The sequence below is a fragment of the Peromyscus maniculatus genome, chromosome 5, assembly GCF_049852395.1.
Source record: "Peromyscus maniculatus bairdii isolate BWxNUB_F1_BW_parent chromosome 5, HU_Pman_BW_mat_3.1, whole genome shotgun sequence".
NCBI lineage: Eukaryota > Metazoa > Chordata > Mammalia > Rodentia > Cricetidae > Peromyscus > Peromyscus maniculatus.
Genome location: NC_134856.1, coordinates 44,699,236 through 44,714,472, shown reverse-complemented (window position 1 = coordinate 44,714,472; position 15,237 = coordinate 44,699,236). Strand labels below are relative to the sequence as shown.

Sequence of the window (15,237 nt, the reverse complement as noted above, 5' to 3'; positions counted from 1 at the left end):
ATCTGGGCATGGTGGTGTATACCTGTAAACTCAGCACAAGAGAAGTAGAAGATCAGGAGTTCAATGTCATCCTCAGCTTTTAAGTAAAATTTCCACGTATTTTTCTCCAACCATGCCTTGAGGGAGGGGCTATCCCAAAGCTTGAAGGAATTGAGAAATTTGAACTTGTCCCCTTTTAAATTAAGACAAGTTCCCTCTTCCTCAACTAAAGACCTATATGCTTTCAGCACATACGTGAAGATATTTATGTATGTCTACATATATAGATTGGAGAGATACGTGAAGCAACACAGTGGTCCCCTTGGGAGAGAGAGACAGTGGTGGCCAGGGTATTCTGGGTGATAGAACAGAGAAAAACATTGTCCACATAATACATGTTTTAGTATTTTTTGTCTCTCTGCCATGTAAATTTTTTATTTAAACTTTTTTTAGAATTATGTATGTAAATGTTTTGCCTGTGCGTACATATGTGCACCACATGCATGCAGTGCCCACAGAGGTCAGAAGAGGGAATCAGATCTGAAACTGGTTGGGAACCACCACCGTGCAAGGTGCTGGGAATTGAACTCAGGTCTTCTGATAGAGCAACAAGTGCTCTTAACTACTGAGCCATCTCTCCAGCACCTTATTTTTATTTAGAACACAGAATCTCACTGTGTAGTCCCCCAGCTAGATTTGAGTTCTTGATCTTCCTACCTCTGCCTCCTGAGTGCCAAGGCTATAGGTGTTTACTGCGACGCTCACTGTGCCATGTAAATGTAGATGGATAGACAGATGGATACATGCCACATGTACACTAGAAGGTCCCATAGCCAGTAGGAATAGAACTGAGCTAGCTTCTGTGCTTTAAAGTGAATATGCTAATCATGAAATCTCCAGATGACAGTTCTGTTTGCTCTGTATGCTTTTAAACAAAATGACAAAGATTAGGACTGCTCCAAGCCATATTTCTTTTTGCAAATGGGCCATTTGGCCTGTAGTTTTATGTTATATCTTACTGTTTATTAAAAGGCTGCTGCTCACAGGCTTGCCACCCAAACAGCTGAGCGAAGCCCCCTCTTTCTGGAACATGCTAATGCTGTGCTTTGGTGCCCTTCTCAGAGACTGCCCTTGTCACCAGCCTGTACATGTACCCCAAGTGACAATTTTCTCTTGGAAGTGACATCACAATACGGAGCTGGGGTTCAGGAGCTTGAATCCTCCCTTTACCTGGTAGTAGTCCATAACATTGCAACAAGCAGGCATGCACCCTGTCCTAAAGTCTGAGAGGAGTTTCATGTCATTTGTTGCAGCAAGAGTCCAGTGTGAGGGACTGGGGAGATGGATCAGTAGGTAAAGCATTTGCCAGGCCAGCATGAGGAAGGTTCGAAAGAAGAGTTTGGATCCTCAGTAGCCATGTAAATGCCAGGTGGACATGCAACCTCTCTGTAATCCAAGCACATGGGAAGTAGAGACGGGATCCCCAAAGCAAGCTGGCTGACTAGACTAGCCAAAGTGGCAAGCTCTGGGTCCAAATGAGAGACCCTGCTTCAATACATAAGGTGGAGAGTGATGGAAAAAGACACCTGGTATAACCTCTCCTCTGGCCTCTAATGCGTATGTGCACATGCACTCCCATACATGTGTGCTCAAACGCACTGAACATGTAGACACACACATACACATCTATACCTACACAGAGTTCAGTGTGAGCCAGACTGGTGACACATGACTGTAATCCTTGAGAGGCTGAGATAAGGGAATTGGGAATTTAAGACCCATCTGGATTATAGAATGAGTTCAAGACTATCATGGGTAACTTAGCAAGAATCTGCCTTAAAAAAAAAAAAAAGTAGGAAGGTTTGAGACTATAGCTCAGTGGTCAGGTACTTGTGTAGCCCAGGACCCTGGGCTGGATTCCTAACATCACAGAGGGAAAAGGTTAATGGGCCTGGGAAAGGCAGTAAATTCTTTCCTATGTGTTCAGATACTATGAGTGGAACAAGGATCTTCATGGGGACAAGAGACAAATGGAGTCTCAGAACCTACCAATATTCTGTGACCCCCAAAATAACAGGAAAGTCCCTGTTTGAATTGTACCTCTATCTAGAAAAAAGAAAAGATTTTTATTTTATTTATGTTTATACCATGTGTGTGGTGGTGCCTGGGTAGGCCGGAAGAGGGTGTCAGATCCCCTGGAGCTGCGGGTATAGGCAGTTGTGAGCTGCCCAGCATGGGTGGTGGGAACTAAACCTGTGTCCCCTTGGAAGGGCAAGAAGTGCTCTTAACCACTAGCCATTGCTACAGGTCCTTGACTTCTACCTCCCATTTTTCTGTTTTATCTTTATGTTCTTACTGCTTATGGGTGAGCCGCTTCATGGCACTCTTGACTGCAGCAAGGTTAATGAATATTGATTGACCCGCCTTCTATAACAGTCAGGAGAAAGCTGATAAAATAGGTGCTGCAAAAGCCCACTGCAAATGTGAAAACGCGGGCAGCCACGCTGCGCAGCCTGTTCCAAACATCTTAGGAAGTATACAAGAAGCCCGGGGCTTGCGCAGTTCAAACAATAAGGGGGATGGATCGTCAGGGCCAGCTCCTGGTTGGCAATGGGAAACTTCCCACCGCTTTGAGGGAGCCCCAGCACCTCGACTGGGAGAGACACAAGTCTTCCACTGAGAAACATTCTCTTGACCCCTCTCGGAGCCCTGTGTTTTTACTGTTTTGCTTGAAAAGAAAAAAAAACTTGAGCAGAGAAACAAGCAACCAAATGTGCAAAGCCAGAAGGCTAAGCATGTGAGCACGTCCTCAAATATTGCTGATTGGTAAAGAGAGGGAAATTACTAGTGGGTCTCAGAGCAAGGGTCCAAGGTTTCCAGGTGTGAAAGGATTCGGCAACAGAGCGGTGGGGAGCAGCGAGCTACCTCTACATCCTGCAGAAGAGGAAACAGGAGGCTAGAAAGAGAAGGGGTTGTCTTATATAATGCTGGTGGGAATGTAAACTAGTCCAGCCAGTATGGAAATCAGTATCGCAGTATTGCGGTTCCTCAAAACACCAAAAATAGATCTACCATGTGATCCAGCTATACCACTCCTGAGTATTTACCAAAAATACTCCCTGTCAATCTGTCACACAGGTACCAGCACACCAGTATTTACCGCAGCTCTAGTCACAGTACTAAGGTACGGAACCAACCCACCTTTCTTTAATTTTTTTAAAAATTTGTACCTATTCAGTGTGTGTGCTTGTGTGTGCTTGTGTGGTGTCTGCCTGTGGGTTCAGGTGTCAGTGAAGGTCAAAGGCATTATTGCCTCACCTGGGTGCTGGGAACCAAATGTGGGTCCTGTGCAAGAGCAGTGTGTGCTCTTAACCACTAAGCCACCTCTCCAGCACCCAGAGAAAAAGAAAAACACAGCTGGGTTGAAATTTCATGGCTAGCTGCTGTTAAAAGACAGCTTGCTAGGTTTCCTGTGTATCTTGCTTTTCTTTGGATTGGCTAATTAAGTGACCTTCTGGAAAGACAGGAAGGTGAGGGCCCTGTTGTGTGGTCAGTACATTGGGGTGTACGTGACATGGACCGCCAATGTTCCCCGGCCTCTGCCACAGACAGGACACTCACCCGTGACTCTCAGATGTGCGCAGGAATGAAAACACAGTCAGAGAGCTTTCGATTTTGCTTCAGAGTCCTCAGTCGTTGATGGCAGAGTCATGACATGACTTAGTGGGTGGGACATAGTGTGGGTGGAAGATGTTAAAGAAGGGCCTGAGGAGGCAATTGGGAAGGCACAAATGCTCCGCTTCCTTAACATTCTTTCTACCTGAAAGGAAGAAAGCCTTGAAGGAGGGAGCACGAAGGATCTCCGTTCCAAAGTACTTTCTGTGCTCATAACACACGACATGCAGATTTTGAGATCTGGAAGCCAGGTGTGGTATCACCAGCCTGTTAGCCTGACACTTGAGAGGTGGAGGCAGGAGAATCAGAACAAAATCGTTTGTGCTACAGTGAGTTCCAGGCCAGCCTGGGCAAGACGGAAACCTTTCTTTTAAAAAGAAAAGATTGGGAGACCTGGAGAAATGTGAGTGAAAGAGCTGAGAGTGGGTGATAAGGGTGATCCAGCACATTGCCAAGCTACGTGTGGACAGACAGAGCTTTGTAATATCTTTATCTTTATCCATCCCACAAACAAAATTTGAACATGTAAAGCAGGGTCCTTCCTAACTAGTTCTTTACCTTTCCTGGCTGTAATTTCCCCTACGACCTGTCATGGTCTCTTAAGTACCAGTCATACCTGGCTGGTAATCATTCAGTTAGCAGAGTTATACAATATTTACTATTTCCAGCTAATAGGCAAGTAAGAATACATCATGTTAGGTAAATTAATATATTCATTGATTCTGATGTGCTTTCATGAACAGACATAGAAAAATGTTATTTTCCCAGGGTGTAGTGCAACATGCCTGTAATCCCAGTTCTTAGGAGGCTGAGGAAGGAGGATCACTATTTTGAGGCTAGACTGGGCTTTATCTTCAGATCAGTCTTGGTCATTTGTGACAGAGAGTTAGGTATAGGAGGGCACTGGACGACAGAAGAAAGGTTATTGGAGGAGGGTGGGAGCAGAGAGTAGAACAGTCTCTTGTCTGGGGGTAGGTCTTGCTATGATGCAGAGGCTGGTCTAATTTCTGATCTAAGTGATATTTATTTATTTACTTACTTACTTACTTATTTATTTACTTACTTACTTATTTATTGATTTATTTATTTTTGAGGCAGAGTTTTACTGTGTAGTCCTAGCTGTCCTGGAATTCACTCTATAGATCAGGCTGGCCTCAAATTTACAGAGATCCATCTGCCTCTACCTCCTGAATGCTGGGATTAAAGGCATGTACCACTTGGCCTGAATTTTTTAAAAAGATTTTTTTTTTATTTTTATGTGTATGTGTATGTATGTCACATGTATGCAGGTACTCACTAAAGCCAGAAGAAAACATCAGATCCCATAGGGCTGAAGTTACATGCTATTGTGAGCAGCCCACTCTGGTAATAGGAAATGAACTCCAGATTCCTAGAAGAGCAGCAAGTGCTTTAACTCATGACCCATCTCTCCAGACCCCTAAGGATCCTGTTTTGATAATGTACCCTGAGTTCTGGGATTGACTTGAACTTGACCTTACAGTTCACTCTAGAAGTTTTTCTTTAATATATGTATATGTTTCCAGGTATGAGTACTTGGTATATGTGTTTGTACTAATGTAGTTGCTTCTGTACATGGGGAGACCAGAAGAAGGCACCAAGTTTCCTCCACCTATTGTTTTGAGGCACGGTCTCTCTCTCTGAACGTAGGGCTCATATTTTCTCAGCTAGGATGGATGCCAGCAAACTCCAGTCATCCTCCTGTTCTGTCTCCACCCAACTAGGATCTGGTGTTACAGGTGCATACTGGAGCCTAGATTTGTTACATAGTCCTGAGATCCAAATTCTGGTCCTCATGAATTCAAAGCAAGTGTTCTTAATCACTGGGCCATCTCGTTCTTGTGGAATAGTCTTTTACACTGTGTGAATATATGTTGCTGTAATTGGTTTAATAAAGAAGCTGACTGGCCAATAGCTGAACAGGACAAAGTTAGGTGGGAGAGCCAAACTGAGAATGATGGGAAGAAGAAAGGCAAAGTCAGGGGAGTTGCCAGCAGATGCAGAGAGAAGCAAGATGGGCATGCTGTACTGAGAAAATGTACTAAGCCACATGGCAAAGGATAGATAAGAAATATGGGTTAATTCAATGTAAGAGTTAGCTAGTAACAAGCCTGAGCTACTGGCCAAGCATTTATAATTAATACTAAGCCTCTGTGTGGTTACTTGGGAGTGGCTTGCAGGACAGAAACTTTCACCTACATTCTCTAGGCCTCTAGTTGTTTTTTGTTTTTGTTCTTTTAAAGAGCTTCAGTGTGTGAGAGAAACCCGATGGGTGGATGGGAAAGAAAGCATTCAGGAAATCCTATGTTTTCTCCTACATATACAGAATTCCACAGGGATAGAGAGATGCTTATCTGTATACTGCTCTTGTAGAGGACCTGAGTTCCATTCCCAGGACTCATATCAAGAGGATCACCAAGTACCTGTAACTCCAGCTCCAGGGTATATGATATTCTCTTCTGGCCTTCTTAGGCAACTACACTCATCTGTATATTACCTGCCCCCCGCTACATACCGTCCTTCCTACACCACACACACACACACACACACACACACACACACACACACACACACACTAAATAAAATAAATCTTTTAAAAGTCACACATGAAGAGCAGTTTTGAAGTTACTTTTGGTTGCACAGAAGGTCCTTCCAACCTACAAAGCTGTCTGGGATCATGACCATCTGCTGCTTGCATTCATTCAGGGCAAATATTCACGGAGCAGCATGTACATGTGGTAACAAGCAGGAACCAACAAAATGGACCAGGGTCCTGTTCTGAAGCTCTGAATAAATATCAAATAAATAATTATTGAATTAAAAAGCAATGTGTACTTTGAAATAAAGAAGTATAGTGCCACAGAGAGTTAAATTGGAGAACAGCCTTATATCTTTGGAACACAACTCATTCTTCACACTTCAAGGTCTTTGTTCACACTTATTTATTTATATTTTTTGAGACAGGGTTTCTCTGTATAGCTCTGGCTGGCCTGGAACTCACTCTATAGACCAGACTGGTATAAACTCAGAGATCTGCCTGCCTCTGCCTCCTGAGTGCTGGGATTAAAGGTGCACGCCACCACCACCAGGCACTCTTAATGAAGTATTTTTCCTTTTTGATAGTGTACCCTATCAAACTCTTAATATACTGAAACACTCAAATGTCACCTTCAAGGTGTCACTTCAGGTCCTCAATTTAGGTTATTTCATCCTTGCTGCAGGCCGCAGGAATATATCATAAGAACTCAGCTGGTTATGGCAAAGTCACTACCTGGAGGAATCAGGGAATTCCTCCAGAGGAAGCCAAATCCCAAGGAGTTTTTGGTATTACTTGGCTTGTTATATATCAGCTGTATTCTGTTATGAAAATCATGTGTGCCTTCATAGTTTCCCCAATTGACTTTCCCCTAAGAAGGGCTGACAGTGTAGACTGATCACTCTCTGGACATACACATTCCAGGTATTTGGAGAACAGCCTCAGGAAAGGCTTTCTCTGGAATCAGATATCTCCCTTGGCCACTTTCAAGGACTAGCAGTAATAACAGTCCACATGCAAGTCTCCTGATTTAAGACAAATTCCACAAGGAGACACCGCCTAGGTCAGGTGGATGTTCAATAATAGCTTTACACAATTTAGCTTGGACCCTCCTTTCTTTCAACCTTACTAACTTTATAGACCGCTAACTCCTTACCTAACGGCTTCTAGGAATATTTAGATAACCTTCTGCACTGACAGCTATGCTCAGCCAGAACCCCAATTCAAGCCTCCCTGTAATTATCATCATTGGCAGCATCCGGCCAAGTCCATCTCCAGATGGAGGAAAGTACCTTATCAGAGATACCTCTGTACTTTCTAAGAACAGACTTAAGCATCCAGTCTACCCATGTGAGAAGGCCTGGCGGATGTGCCAATTAGGCTTTACTTCCTGCTTTCCCAAACCTTACCTCTAGTTCCAGATCTCCCTTTAACTATCACCAGAGGCATCTAGCTGTACACAGGTTGCCTAGCGACTGAGCACACCTTTCCCCACCCTGCAGAAAAACGGCAGACAGCTTGGACAGATAGGAGCCACAGGAAAAAAAGAAGTCAGTTTTATTTTTTCCCATTGACCTAGCAACTTATAGATTCTTAACATTTTCTACTGGCCGGGCAGTGGTGGCGCACGCCTTTAATCCCAGCACTCGGGAGGCAGAGGCAGGTGGATCTTTGTGAGTTCGAGGCCAGCCTTGGCTACCAAGTGAGTTCCAGGAAAGGCACAAAGCTACACAGAGAAACCCTGTCTCAAAAAACAAAAAACAAAAAAACAAACAAACAAAAAACAAACAAACAAACAAACAAAAAACAACAAAAAAAACATTTTCTACTAATCACGTTGAAGAGTTTAATAGTTGAGCACATAAGATCCCTCCTCTTAGATATTACCCGAATTTAGCCTTTAGTTAATTCCTTTCCCCATTGGTCACTTCCCTTTGGGGTTGCAAATGATAATTAATGGTTATTGCCTCTCAATGTGATTCTTATCACCCTTCCGTTTGACCCTGGAAGCCTGGCTTTATATACCAGGACTTCCAGGGCACAAAGAGACAGAGAAGAGAAAAGAGTATGTAAGAACTAGATGGGTGGGGCTGGAGAGATGGCTCAGTGGTTAAGAGCACTGACTTCTCTTCCAGAGGTTCCGAGTTCAATTCCCAGCAACCACATGGTGGCTCACAACCACCCATAATGACATCTGGTGCCCTCTTCTAGGCCAGAAGGACACATGCAGGCAGAATACTGTATACATAATAAATAAATAAATAAATCTAAAAAAAAAAAAGAACTAGACGGGTAAGAACTTGCGAGGAATTATGGGGAAGAACTAGATTGAGGGGCTAGAAGAAAGTACTAGAGGAATGAGATGGAAGATGAGGAAGAGCCAGTACTAACTAGCTGGGTAAGAACAAGCTGAAAAGGACCTAGATGAGGCAGAATTAAGATGAGAGAATTAAGATAGAACTTAGAGGGAGCAATAGATAAGTATGGAGAGAAATCAGGCAAGAAAGGAGCTAGACATGAGAACAGAAATGAAGCTGTGTATAAAGGATGTTATGCCAGAGGAATTAAAGCAAGTGGACGATAGAGCTTGGTGTGCTGAGATTCTATTTCCTGAAAATAGTCCCTGCCGTTAGTAGTTCTCTCTCCTGAGCCCCTGGGATGTATAATATTAAGGCTGGTCCCTCTAATATTATACAATATAATAATATTAAACAAGACCTTTTGTCTTAAGCCTGTGTTCTGACTCATGGTGCAAGAAGGATTCTTAATAGGGAAGGGAGATATTCAACTACTCACCACAAAGAGGCCTGGGGTTCCTCCTGGTCTGCATCACCTTTGGTGAGGGCCGTCGGTAGCCGGCACTTCAGGGGTCACCTTTACGACTCCCCGGAGAGACTGCCTTATCTCTGGACAGCCTCCGCCAAGCACACCACTGCTTTTTGAGTGTGCTTGGTAGATCACTCTTCCTGAGACTGGGTACCCAAGGGCGCCATCACATTTAATGCCTGCCCATTCTCTAAAGTTTTTTTTTGTTGTTGTTGTTAATATCATGGTCCATTATGGTAGCTATCAGCCACTTGTGGCTATAGAACACTTTAAAATTCCTTGTACAAGAGCTAGGCGGTGGTGGCGCAGGCCTTTAATCCCAGTACGTGGGAGGCAGAGGCAGGCGGATCTCTGTGAGTTCGAGGCCAGCCTGGTCTACAAAGCGAGTTCCAAGAAAGGCGCAAAGTTACACAGAGAAACCCTGTCTCGAAAAACTAAATAAAATAAAATAAAATAAAAATAAAACCCAAAAGAAATTAAAGTCGTGAATAAAAAAATAACAGTTACATATCAACTTTCATTAATGTTAACTACACACCTTTTCTCTGTGTAACACTGGCTGTCCTGGAACTCTGCTCTGTAGACTGCCTCTGCTTCCTGAGTGCTGGGACTAAAGGCGTGTACCCACACCACCCGGGTTAATTTCACATATTAAGTGAAGAAAAAAACAAAAAACAAACAAAAGCCCAACAACTACACTTTCCAAAACTTAAAAGATGTTATCGAACAGTGGTAAGTCCTTTAACATTCGGCTTAAATCTGGGTACATTCCCTCTATTGGTTATGTACTACTGCACAATAGGGAACAACACTCTATGCCACACTGGTGAGAGAAAGTGAAAGTAACGTGTTAATAGGATTATGAGATTGTTTTACCTTTGGGGACTTGCTTCCCCACCCCCAATATGTCGCGGAGACCCTCAGGAGCCCCTGAACACTTAAGAGCGGTACAGCACCAAACAATAAAATGTGCGCTTAGATTTTTCAAATCCTTGATGACAGGCATCAGAAGAGGTGTTTTCTTTAGGTACCGATGTTTATAGGGTGTGTGTAGGAGAATACGGGAACATCAACCAACCAGAAAGCAGACAGTAGAACTGGCATCTGCCCTCTAACCTCCGGCTCTTCCCGGGTCACCGACGCTGTGCGGACCCTGGACTACAATTCCCGGCAGAGTTCACGGTAAAGGGGTGTGTCAGCGGCCGCGCGGGGCCCGGGTGACTCCTACTGATGACGGAATGAAGGGGGCGTTCCTATTGGGGGCAGGCGAGGTTCGCCGTTGGGGGAAGAAAGCACAAGGGGCGGGGCCTATCATTGGGTTAGCCAATGAGTTGCGGTCAAGCGGAAGGCGGGGAAATGGGCGTGGTTGGATTTATTGCTAAAACGTTGTGGCGCTTACTAGCCCGGGAAGTATCCGGGTTTGGAGTTGGGGGTCGCCGACAGGCACCCCCACGGTCGGAATAAGGAGATGGCAGCGCGCTGGAGCAGCGAGAACGTGGTGGTGGAATTTCGGGACTCTCAGGTGAGTTGTGCGTGAATGGAGCTGCCTGGGCATGCGCCTTCAGTAGCTTTCCCTTCCCCCCACCTTACGCTGCCCCATCCATCCCCTTGCCCAGGATGGGGAGATGGACATGGTACTGACCTGGAGCTCTCCGAGTCAGAGAGCCTAGAGGGGCTTTGATACCTGGTCAGGACAGCTACGACAGGCGTGTACGGGGTTTTAGGGTTCCACACGGGCTTATGGGTCTTGGGACACCGAGGCAGTAAGTGCTGAAGGGATTCTTCCCTGGCTTAAGGTAGTGAACTGGGAGGTGTCCACTCCCTGAGGAGAGCACTTGGTTACTTAGGGAAAGTTGCAGAACTTCTCTGAGCCCCAGTTAGTTGGGCCAACCTCACCCTGTGACATTTTTGGGGTGAATTTGTGAAATACTGCTTTTCAGAGCCTCTGTTTTAGCCCCCTACCTAAGTAGTTGCTAATGTGGAAAATACTCTGTCCTTGACAATATACATGTATTGCTTAGATTGGACACCTGTGTAGCCCATCTCTGACGTCACTCTTGACCCGTCAGCTTTCTTACCTGTAGAAGGGAGGTCATTATACTTACAGGACTGGCGTGAGAATTTTATGAGGCTACATGTTTAAGATGCGTGGCACAGTAAGGGGCATGTGGCAGGCCTCAAAAGTTGTTAACATTGGGGGCCGGCAAGGTGACTCAGCTGGTAAAGGCACTTCCAAGCCTGCCAGTCTGAGTTCAATCCCCAGGACGCACGTATCAGCTCCCATAAGTTGTCCTCTTCCTTCCATACACATGCTGTGGCACACCCATACATAGTAAATAAATAAACATAATAAAAAGTATATCTTTAAAAAAATGTTAGCATGAGCCTTGGAAATGTCTCAGGTAGTGGCTGTGCCAACAGGCCTGAAGGCCTGAGTTCTGTTCCCAGGACCCACGTGGTGGAAGGACAGAGCCAGCTCCCAAAAGTTGTTCATTGACCTCTACATGTATGGTGATGCATGTGTGCTCACACTCACATACACACAAAATAAATGAAAAAAAGAAAACTGATTTAAAAATTAAACAAAAGGCCAGGCAGTGATGTTGCTCCCCTTTAATCCTAGTACTGGGGAGGCAGAGGCAGGAGGATCTCTGAGTTCGAGGCCAGCCTGGTCTACAGAGTGAGTTCCAGGACAGCCAGGGCTACACAGAGAAACCCTGCCTTGAAAAACAAAACAAAACAAAACAACAACAACAAAAGTTTGCATTGTCAGAATAGTTTTTTTTTAAATCATTTTTCTTTTCTTTGTTTAAATAAAAAAATCTTATAGTGAGCGTATGATGTGCGTGAGTGTGGGTGCATAGAGATCAGAGAACAACCCTTGGGAGTCATTCTCTTCTACTGTGGAATTTGAGTATCCAGCTCAGGTCAACAGCCATGTCTAGCCAGAATCTTTATCCTATGGACTATCTTGAAGGTACTCATTTAAAATATTAGGTATATGGTTGTTTTGCCTGGATGTTTGTATGTGCACCATTTTGGTATCTGGAGACTGCAGAGGCCAGAAGAGGGCATGGAGTTACAAACAGCGTGAGCTAACATGTGGGTTCTGGGTATCTATCCTGTGTTCTCTGGAAGAGGAGGAACCCTACCCCACCTCCACCCCACTTCCCCCCCCTTTTTTTTTTGAGACAGGTCTTATATGTAACCTTGGTTGCCCTGGAACTCATGTAGCCCAGGCTGGCTTCAGAATCACTGAGATCCTGCCTCTGTTTCCTAAGGCCTGGGATTAAAGGTGTGCACTACCATACCTGGCCTCTTTTTTTTTTTTTAGACAGTGTTTCATGTCAACCCAGGCTGACTTTGAGGTTGATGTGTAGCTGAGAATGACCTTGAACTTCTGATCCTCCTGCCTGTACCAACTGCATGTTGAGACCATTGGTGTGCACTACCACACATAGTTTTATGCAGCACGCAGGGTTTTGTGCATGCTAGGCAAGCACAATACTAACTGAGCTGCATCCCTAAGGCTTTATCATTTTTCTATACTGAGTCTTCCATATGCCAAGCTTTGTGTTAGGCAGTTTCTCTACCTATTCTTTTTCTACTTAATGAAAGAGCCATGCAGGCTAAGTAGGTATTATCCTTTTATACCAAAAGGTGAAACTGACCCCTGTTTGGCTGATAGTAGAGACTTAGCTAAGGCCTCCTGTACGTGGCTGATGGCACTGGAATTTGGACAGTCTCTAACCCCAGAGCTCATCGTATTATTTCATCTCTTAACAGCTCGTAATGTGTCACACATAGGTCCATAATAAATACCACATCTCCCTTTCCTGATACCTACGACATTTCTTGGCACTTTCTTTTTATTTATTCAACAAATGTTATTGAATATTCTCTTATATTTTTGGTTGTAATCCTAACCTAAGGCTGAGCCATCTCTCTAGCCCTGAATACTTCCCGTGTTCCATACTTATTCACTTGCTTATTTAATGAGGATTGATTGATTATTTCTATTTTTATGTGGGTGGTGTGCATGTATGTGTGTACGCATGTTTTTGCATGTGTATACACATGTGTAGGTGTGCATGCAGGTGGAGGCCCAAGGTTGATGTCAGGAATCGTCCTGATTGCTTTTCCACCTTATTCACCGAGGCAGGGTCTCTCAATGAAGTCCAGAGCTTGCCAGTGTGGCTGACTACCCTTGCTCTGGGGGTCCTCTAGCTTAGCCTTCCAAGGCTAGAATTAGAGGCAGGCTACCGTACCCATCCAATGTTTATGTGGGTTTCTGGGGATCTGAACCTTGGTCCTCATGATTGCAAGCAAGTGTTTTAACTGCTTAGCCATTCCCCCAGCACCACCCCCTTTTAAAAATAAGGATTTATTGAGCTCCTACTGGGTGCATATTGTGCTAGGCACAGTGTGTTGATCTACAGTTGGTTTACACTGAGGGAAATCTAGATCACAGTAAGTGAGTGATGTGAGTCTTCTTAAAACCCCGTTCTGTCTTTTGCCGTGAGGATTAATATGTGACCACTCTGCTTCCTGGTGCCCTCTGATAAGTAGCTGCCGTGGCGAGTTTGAGCAGCAGCTTTTTGGACTGAGGGATCTTGAAACCCTTGGTCCTGTCAGCGTTGTCAATGTGATGCCTGCTTTCCCGAGGGAGGTGCTGGAGTCTTAGGGGAAAAGCATTGCCGTTACCCTTCTTGTTAATTGCTTTCACTGGGGATCAGGACAGAACTGAGCATGTATCACACGTCTAAGCCTGCTAATTTGGAAGATGCTAATCTAGAAACCTTTGAATTCTCACAGAAACCCAGGAAGTCTCACTCCTATTTCTTTATAGAGATGTAACCGAAGAGACCTGCAGAGAAGGTGCTGACACCTAGATTGGAGTGCTATGAAGTAGGAGCAAATAATTAAGCCTAAACAGCGGTTGGCATGGCAGGAGAATAAAGTAAATTGGGTAATTTAACTGCCTTGTGGGAGTTTCTGTTTTTCCTCCGGATTTTTCTATTTAGTTGAAAGGGTATATCTATAGTGTGAACTTGCCTATTTTTTTAATGATGCTGATTGGCAAGAGGCAGAAACCTGTTTTTATTAATTTTCTACTACATAGAAAAAGTCAATACTTCATGTTGCCTCACCGACAAAGATGGCCAGAATAGTAAACCTCTCAAAATGCTCCATATTCTTTTTGTTTGTTTGCTTGTTTTTTCTTTTTGAGGCAGAATTGCTCTGTGTAACCACCCTGGCTGTCCTGCGACTCCCTCTGTAGTCCAGGCTGGCCTCAAACTCACAGAGATCTGCCTGCCTCTGCCTCCCAAGTGCTGGGATCAAAGGTGTGCGCCACTGTTACTACCACCTGGTACCATATTCTTATTTTATATTCTAAAAAATAATTTTAGTAGGCTGTGGTGGTTTGAATGAGAATGACGCCCAGACTTATATGTTTGAATGCTTGGTCCCCAGTTGGTGGAACTGTTTGGAAAGGATTAGGAGGTGTGGCCTTGGAGGAAGTGTGTCACTGTGGGCCAGCCTTGAGGTTTCAAAAGCCTATGTCATTTCCAGTTATCTTTTTCTGCCTCCTGCTTGTGGTTTAAGATGTAAGCTTTCACCAGTCTGTGGTGGCACATACCTTTAATCCCAGCACTCTGGAGGCAGAGGCAGGCGGATCTCTGTGAGCTCAAGGCCAGCCTGGTCTACAGAGCGAGTTCCAGGACAGCCAGGGCTGCACAGACAAAACCTGTCTTGAACCTACTCTTCCACCCCCAAAGATGTAAGCTCTCAGCTACTGTTATAGCACCATGCCTGCTTGCCTGTGGCCACACTCCCTGCCAGGATGGCCATGGACTCTAGCCCTCTGAAAACATAAGCCCCAAATTAAATGCTTTCTCTTATAAATTGCCTGGGTCATGGTGTTTTGTCACAGCAATTGAAAAGTAACTAAGACACAGGCCAAAGAGTTTGCTGTCAAGGTGATGACCTGAAATTGGTCCCCAGGGCTCACATGATAGAAGTAGAGAACTGACTCTTGAAAATTGTCCTCTGACTTCTACGTAGGCACTGTGGCATGTGCACTTGCTATCCCCAACACTCACAAATAAATAAATAAATGGAATTTTTAGAAATTTAAAAATTATTTTAGGGCTAGGGATGTAGCTAATGAGAGAGTGCTTACCTGCATGCTTGAGGCCCTA

General features: G+C 44.5%; 1 protein-coding gene across 3 annotated transcripts in view; it reads left to right on the top strand.

The window, feature by feature from the left end:
* The first annotated feature begins 10,269 nt into the window (after positions 1 to 10,269).
* Positions 10,270 to 15,237, top strand: part of Wdr59 (WD repeat domain 59) — a 76,218-nt gene continuing 71,250 nt past the window's right edge. For 2 of the 3 annotated variants that reach the window (XM_076572171.1, XM_006974088.4), the window contains exon 1: positions 10,293 to 10,556. In XM_076572171.1, the coding sequence (XP_076428286.1) occupies positions 10,503 to 10,556 (54 nt within the window). In that variant the 5' untranslated portion in view covers positions 10,293 to 10,502. Of the gene's footprint in view, positions 10,557 to 15,237 lie in introns of all 3 variants that reach the window. The other variant, XM_015992917.3, reaches the window with a different exon arrangement.